The sequence below is a fragment of the Anopheles stephensi genome, unplaced genomic scaffold (genome assembly GCF_013141755.1).
Source record: "Anopheles stephensi strain Indian unplaced genomic scaffold, UCI_ANSTEP_V1.0 ucontig318, whole genome shotgun sequence".
Lineage (NCBI taxonomy): Eukaryota > Metazoa > Arthropoda > Insecta > Diptera > Culicidae > Anopheles > Anopheles stephensi.
In genome coordinates, this window is record NW_023405256.1 from 34,721 (window position 1) to 41,813 (window position 7,093).

The 7,093-nt window shown below is 36.7% G+C and overlaps 2 protein-coding genes across 14 annotated transcripts; one reads left to right on the plus strand and one right to left on the minus strand.

Moving 5' to 3' along the window:
- Positions 1-1,045: 1,045 nt before the first annotated feature.
- On the plus strand, positions 1,046-5,811 carry LOC118516548 (protein ALP1-like). 6 transcript variants are annotated; one of them, XR_004907910.1, is made up of 4 exons: positions 1,046-1,260; positions 1,753-2,052; positions 4,395-4,406; positions 4,809-5,811. XR_004907910.1 is itself a non-coding variant. In XM_036062494.1 (3 exons), the coding sequence occupies exons 2-3, from the start codon at positions 1,754-1,756 to the stop codon at positions 4,272-4,274; spliced, it is 1,167 nt and encodes a 388-aa protein (XP_035918387.1). In that variant the 5' UTR covers positions 1,046-1,260; position 1,753; the 3' UTR covers positions 4,275-4,340. The 6 variants fall into 6 exon arrangements, 2 of the variants coding, with proteins under 2 accessions (XP_035918387.1, XP_035918388.1); XR_004907907.1 differs by lacking the exon at positions 4,395-4,406; XR_004907908.1 differs by lacking the exons at positions 4,395-4,406; positions 4,809-5,811 and adding an exon at positions 2,679-3,005.
- LOC118516549 lies at positions 1,304-7,093 on the minus strand. 8 transcript variants are annotated; one of them, XR_004907916.1, is made up of 4 exons: positions 6,703-7,093; positions 6,378-6,589; positions 3,071-3,253; positions 2,420-3,004 (listed from the first exon to the last, which is right to left on the minus strand). XR_004907916.1 is itself a non-coding variant. In XM_036062496.1 (2 exons), exons 1-2 carry the CDS (start codon positions 6,848-6,850, stop codon positions 2,640-2,642), a joined length of 513 nt encoding a protein of 170 aa, XP_035918389.1. In that variant the 5' UTR covers positions 6,851-7,093; the 3' UTR covers positions 2,420-2,639. The 8 variants fall into 8 exon arrangements, 1 of the variants encoding a protein (XP_035918389.1); XR_004907917.1 differs by lacking the exons at positions 2,420-3,004; positions 3,071-3,253 and adding an exon at positions 1,304-1,688; XR_004907915.1 differs by lacking the exon at positions 3,071-3,253.

The following is a 7,093-nucleotide window of genomic DNA, read 5'->3' on the forward strand; positions in this document are numbered from 1 at the left end:
AACTTTTGCTTTGAATTTGATGTGTGACAAACAGCAGCAAGGCGAAAACATAAAACGATCACCGCAATACTCACATACAGCGACCCATCCGGACTCCCAATTCGCGTACAACTGCCGATATCCGTCGTAATCCTGAAATGCGGCGGTTGAAGCACTGACCGCAAAACAATTAGTTTTAACACCTTCCTAGCACATTTGTCACCTTCACGCTTACTACCAAACACACTCAGCAAATTCGAGCAGTTATTCAAGCCCTACCTAACATCACAAACAACAACACACGCACTTACCGATAATTTGTGTCACTCCAACAGTGCTTAAAATCAAGCACTTATCGCACACTTCATTTTACTCTTAGAGCCACTCTGAACCAGTAAACACACACACTCCAAAGTATATATCATGCACTATTTGCACCTGTCTGGATATTTGAGCAGTTTAGAGCAGTATTTTAAGCTACCGAACAATTCTAATAAAACAGCAGTACTCGCGAACGCTTAGATTCATTAAAATAACGCTCGAAAAAAATCGAGCACTTTTCGCCAACTTAAATCCACTCATAAAGACGCTGTGACGAATAATCTTACACCAAAGTATACGTGGCACTTTTGGCTCCAGCATCCATATTCGATCAGTAGTCGAGCAACTGCAACATGTCCCAGCAGACCCTCCCAGCCACCAACAGCTATTCCGAACACACTTCCGATTTTACCAGAAAAGCTGCTTGCAATTTGAGCAGTTTTATTTTTTGTCGCTTGGGTACTGGAGATTTCTGTGCGATGGGAAACCGTTTTTGCTTGTGTCAAAATTCGGAAGCCGGAGAGCCGTCAGCCAAACAATTTTCATAAATTTCCGAATTTACACCGTTTTTCCGACGGAGACGGATTGCACACTCGGTTCACATCACTACAATTCAAACCGCACTCAATTCGATCCATAAATGAGCAAGTTATTTACACTTTTGCATTAAACGCGGTATATCCGCCACGTGGTGGTGCTGTCACACTACTGTCACACTTCTGCCACCTCCGTTTGATCACTTAGGCTGGTGGCATTGCTCGGTTGTATACGACTTTGGTTGTATACGACCTCGAGAAGCGTGTCATTGCTCGTCAGATTTGGTTGCACGACTTTTTTCGGTTTGACATTTGGATGTAAACAAACAAAGAAGGCATAAACACAAATAAATCAGGTTCGCGAGTTATCCGTTTCGACAAAATAAGCGAGTTCATCGTTTTTAACGAAAAAAGAAAATTAAATGTGAGTTTATCTGTTTTAAACTGGTTATAATATTAACCATATATATGGTTATATATTAGGTTTATTACAAAAACAGCTGCAACATGATCGCTGCAGCAAACACCAGGAGGAATACACCTCCTCCGACATACGGCCGACACAAAACAGCTTCTCAGTTTCGGTAGCCGGGCCTGTCCACCGGAGTGATGAATATTGGTCATCTTGTCGTGTATAATTTGCCCTGAGCATCCTTTTGGTACTCGGTTACATTGTGAACAGACACATTCGGCATTGTCTCGCTCCGCCTTTCGAAGCCTAGCACCTCCGCATACGAAGGAGTTTCTCTTTTTTATTTTATCTGTGCCAGCCAGTCCTGTGAGACTGAATCACACCCCGGGCCGATCAAGTTCAATAACGTTTTTGCAGACGCATGTGGAAACGTCTGTTATCTGTTGGTTAGATGTTATAAACAATACAAAGTTTTTACTTCAAATATTTTTTTTCTATTTGCAGAATGGATTCTGATACTGAACAAAAGATTTTACGGAGTACGAGCCTCGCCTTGCGTTACTTATTGTTGCAAAAACAAAGGCGGAATGAAGTCAACAGTATATTTAAGGATCGCAAGCTAAACGGGCAATACTACGTGTTGTTTCCAAAACTTCAACAAGACGAACAGAAGTTTTTCGAATATATGAGGATGTCAAAAAGAACATTTGACTACATTTTGGGAAAGATAGAACATCTCATCACAAAACAGCCCACACACGTTCCATACATTAGTCCAGAGGAGAGATTAATGGTGACTCTCAGGTATGTGGTTTTAAATCTTAGTTGTAAGGATTTTTGTAAATCTATGGCGGTTTATATTAAAGTACTAGTATCTTTGCTCATAGTGTTAAAACGTTATGTTACAAAGGAAAGCGTCAGAGTTCCCATGACATACCGAAGGTGAGCCGAACTCACCAACGATAGAAGTTAAGGATAGGATGTAAGGATATAAGGAGATGTTTAAGCTAGGGCAAAATTTTGATCGGATTGAACGAAAGCCGAAGCCACTTTCATTAAATACGGAGCTTTCGGCTCCTTGCAAAATTTATAAATAATGGTACAAAACTTAGAATCAACTCTCTTTCTACTGCGCTCTACAACCGAATGGTAATTGAATTGAATTGGTAAATGAAGGCATATTTGGTAGTTTATTAATTTTTAAAGTTTATAGGAACATATGAATTCTGTTAAACGTAAATAAAAACACTTAAACAATAACGTAATGCAATTCATGTTAACAAAAAATCATTTTTTATAGATAACTATCATCTAAACAAACTGTAACTATTACCTTTTCCCTTATTACCTTACTATTACCGTAACTATTATTATTTATTATCTTAAATATCTTAACAATTATCCTTATAATTACTAAATTTCTCTTTTAGCACGCGGTGCCCAAAACGCAAAATTTCGTCGCGTACTTCAATTTGATCCTCTATCTCTAATTTGTCCATTAACGTAACCAAACTCATCATCGCGTAATAGTTGCCAGTCTTTTGTTGTTTCGCCATCTCGTGCCTTTCCTTTTCCATGAGCAACAGATTTTCTAGTAACACAGCATCAGAAGCGCGTTTTGGCCTGCTGCCTGATGGTTGGCTACTTGATGTATGCTTTTCTGCGTCTGCTGCCTTTCCATAATCCTGCGGCTGGTTATATTGGTTCTCCTCCGTCATGAGTTCTTCCTCGAGGTACTCTTCGGTTTCATGTGCGGCTAATAATCATACATGAAATGATGAATGATTTAATGTAAATAATTCGAAATATTTTTCATACATACATCCTGCTAATTCCAGATTACCCATTCTGGGTCTGGATGCAAGCGTATCTTTCAAGAAACTCATCTGCTTGAAAAATTTCCATCGGATATGCTTGTATCCTGACCCAGATGGCTGCTGCGTTTCAGAAAACTTGCGTGCAAAGATGTCACGCAAAATACGCCATTTGTGTTTTGCAATTTCTCCTGAAACAAAACAAAATGTACCACACATTACATACATGTTATGAAGCTTTACACTAAATTTAATATTTTGTAATAAGTTATTTTTATATAATTTTAATTTCTTCTTCAAAAATTCCTTTGTAACCAATATTTTGTTTTTTTTTTTGCTTTCAGATTTTTATCAACTGGAATCCCCTTCAAGTCATTATCGTTCAGCTTTTGTATGGCTCATAATACAATTGGAAACATTATTTATGAGACATGTGATGCGATTTGGAACACACTCAACTCAGAATTTATTCCGCTTCCGACGACGTCTGCATTTGAGAGAGTGGAAAAAGAATTTTTGGACCAGTGGAATTTTCCTAACTGTCTTGGGGCCATTGATGGAAAACATGTGCGGATTAAGGCTCCCGCCAAATCTGGAACACAATATTTTAATTACAAGAAATATTTTTCTTTGCATTTGCAAGGTGTTGCAGATGCTAACTGCAAATTTATTTGCGTAGATATAGGAGAATACGGAAGCCGCTGTGATAGTGGTGTATTTAATTCATCCACATTGTATGAACTCATACGTTCTAATCGTTTGAATATCCCGGCTCCCAAACCTCTTCCGGGGACTACGCGAAGCTTACCTTATGTCTTCATCGGCGACCAGGGTTACCCTCTGAAGAACTTTTTGCTGCGCCCCTACCCAGACAACAATGCAGATGCTGCAAAATTGCATTTCAACGAGAGGCTCTCCATTGCAAGGCGATGCGTAGAATGCGCTTTCGGAATACTTGTAGCAAAATGGCGGTTCTTAAAAACCGAACTACAAATAACACCGGACCACGCTACAGTATTAGTGAAAGCAGCATGCTTGTTGCATAATTTATGCATTGATTTTAGAGAGACTGTTACAACTCCTGGTGATTCAAATTCAGGTTCCGTAAATTGCAATTCTAACGCAAGATATAGGGCGAATAATCATGCCTCTCGTGAGGCAACAGAAATTAGAGACAGTTTCAAGGACTATTTTTGTAGTAGACATGAATAATTTCATAAATGGTTTGTAAAATAAATAGATTTCACAATCTTTAGGCAATTCGACTGCTTTAATCGATATGGCTGTTTAATTACTTTCTTTTTATGATGCTGCACATTGTTTGGCTATCAGTATACATTGTTGGTTTGTAGATTATATCCTTTCTCCTATTTGCAGTGATGTTTGCATTGTTTTTAGTTAAATTTATGTATTCTCGTTTCATGTTGTTATTCGTAACTATACGACTGTAAGTGATTTTTTTATCATGCCAATTCTATCAGCTGTTTTGCTGTAAGCATTTTTTTCTCATATTTTAAAATGTATCATGTGCATACCTTTTTTAAGCTTGTTTTCTCAATACTTTCAAAAATTCCCTTTTTCATCGAACGTTATTTTCCAAACATACAACTTTCATCAGGAAAATTTTATTAAAATTATGATTAAAAAAAGGATTATTTTATTTATCAATAAACCTATATTTTTTGCTTATACATGAAAAAAATTATATGTACATTAATATCAATATTTTTTGGCCATACTTTTCAGCAAAAGTATAATTTTTCGGATGTCGGCAGTTTTTTAATTATCGTAAATGAATTGAGCGATTTCGATTACAGTATTCGAAGCGCAAGATACTAAAGAGTCTTAAATACACATACCACAGCACCATTCGCGAAACGTAGTGGTACACCGTTCTAGCTTCATCATGACCACGAGCAACATTGTACGTTTTACTGCTGTTTTCTATGGATTCTCCATCAATTCGGGATTATGCTTTTTAATGCTAGAACCGGCAATGCAAAAAAACCATTCATCGTAGCGGATATAGAGCGATTCATCTTAGTTTTTCATCAATTGTGGAAAAAATATATAAATGTAATAAAAATATTAAATAAAATATTATTAAAAACATTAATTATGTGACATTAATATTATAACTCCTTAGAGAGACTGAGATAATGAGATTAAGAACTACGTAATACTGAAACAAAACAGCAGCGAGACGTAATTATAGATTACATTTTAAAAAGATAACTACTTTATAGTTGTTATGGGTTCATATGTTCTGATGATGTGAGTATTGTTATGTGCTCATATGTATCGATGCTGTATTGTTAGTTATTGATTGATTTTAAAGTAACGTTTTCTATCCTAAAACCAGCGTTGTGGTCCATATTATATTTTGCGTTAGTACTATTAAAACATTTCTATCCATATAAAACTATTTTGGGGTCGAGCAACGCCATAGCAATGCACATAACATAGTAAGATAAAAAATACGCTAGAATGGTAACAATTGTAATAGAACAAAGTGTACCAATTCATTTGATTTTGCGCATTAAAATGAGAATACTTTCATTTTTATTTACTTGGATGTAATCCAAATTTTCGATACAGTTATAACGTTTGGGAATGAATAGTTCCTAAAACTTACAATTAGATTTAAATCATCCGTCTGATGAGACAGTAAATGGTTCGCATACTTATTGTCTTTGCTATAAATAAGTACCACAAAACAATAATAAATATTACCTGTACATGTGTGAAAGTGTGTGTCTCGAAGGAGTAGCGACGTACTATATGCAACCGTGAGAATGGTCCTCTTATTGTGCTAACATGTAACGAATGAAAACTCATTGAGCCTCGACTCATCATTATATTAAAAAATATATGATATTTTTGAAATCAAATAATTAGCGAAAAATTACTAAAAAACGGTACAAACCCTGGATGTAAATTATTCCTTTTTCATTATAAAGTTATTACACTTTACTTTTAAATCCGTCTGAACCTCGATGCTGCTAGGATCGTATTGATAAGATTGACAGGAACGTAAAATTTTACTTGTCGACGACGATTTCAAATTGGTAGATGAGTTGTCCTAACTATGCGAGTATGCAAACGATGTCAACATAACTAGTCATCGTTCATGAATCTTCTATTTTCTTGCATGCCAAAAACAAAGAAAAACTATAACAAAAATCAAATCAAGATTTCTCTACTCGGTAGAATTAATGATCGGTAGAAATCAGACGTTCAATAGACCTTGCGAGAACAATACACTACTGTTTAAATACACAGCTGTTTCAGATTGCAACAGTTGTTCTTACTCACCCAATCCTAAAAATACGTTTACCGGAAAAAGATCGTTATCAACAAGGGTCCGCCGTTAATATCCGATTCTGGTTAATCAAGGAAAAGCCCAATCTTATCATTATCATCCGGGGTGATATACAACGCAACGAAGAAACTAGCGCGAGAGTATCGGGTCTGTTCATTCTTCACTTATTCAACCCACTCGTTTGCCGGTTTGTTCCCGCAGCAAACTGGATACATGGATGGATCGATAAGATACAACGAAATATCAGATGCAGTTAATGAAAGACTAGTTTTATGAGAACCTCCATGCCACACACAGCGACTTTTAACAGATACATACCTTCAACATTAAGCTCCGCTCCTATCTCATTCCACGCTTTATTTGTCACCGCTCTATTCTTATACATGCGATCGCGCAGATCCCAAAGAAAGCGCCGTTCTTGCACTAAAGAGATCAAAAATTCTTCGTCAATTACAGTTTTTGCCATGGCGATGTAGCTGTTTGTAGCAAAATCACTTGTTTACAAATAATCCCGCAATCCGTCATTTGAAGAAAAACAAAGGTTTTTTTTGAGTTTATACCAGCGAGTTCACTCGGTTTACACGACCGTCCGACCAAAATCAAAAATTTTTGATTTTGGTCGGACGGTCGTGTACAACCAAATCTCAGCTGTCAAATCCCATACAAATCCATCCGACTAGTTGTATACAACCGAGCAATGCCACCAGCC

Bases quoted from the DNA above. Each gene is read 5' to 3' on its own strand.
- LOC118516548 (XM_036062494.1), top strand. From the start codon at position 1,754: ATGGATTCTGATACTGAACAAAAGATTTTACGGAGTACGAGCCTCGCC. The intron at 2,053-3,406 runs GTATGTGGTTTT...TTTTGCTTTCAG, and splicing joins AGATTAATGGTGACTCTCAG to ATTTTTATCAACTGGAATCC.
- LOC118516549 (XM_036062496.1), bottom strand. From the start codon at position 6,850: ATGGCAAAAACTGTAATTGACGAAGAATTTTTGATCTCTTTAGTGCAA. The intron at 3,005-6,702 runs GTATGTATCTGT...TATGATTATTAG, and splicing joins AGCGGAGCTTAATGTTGAAG to CCGCACATGAAACCGAAGAG.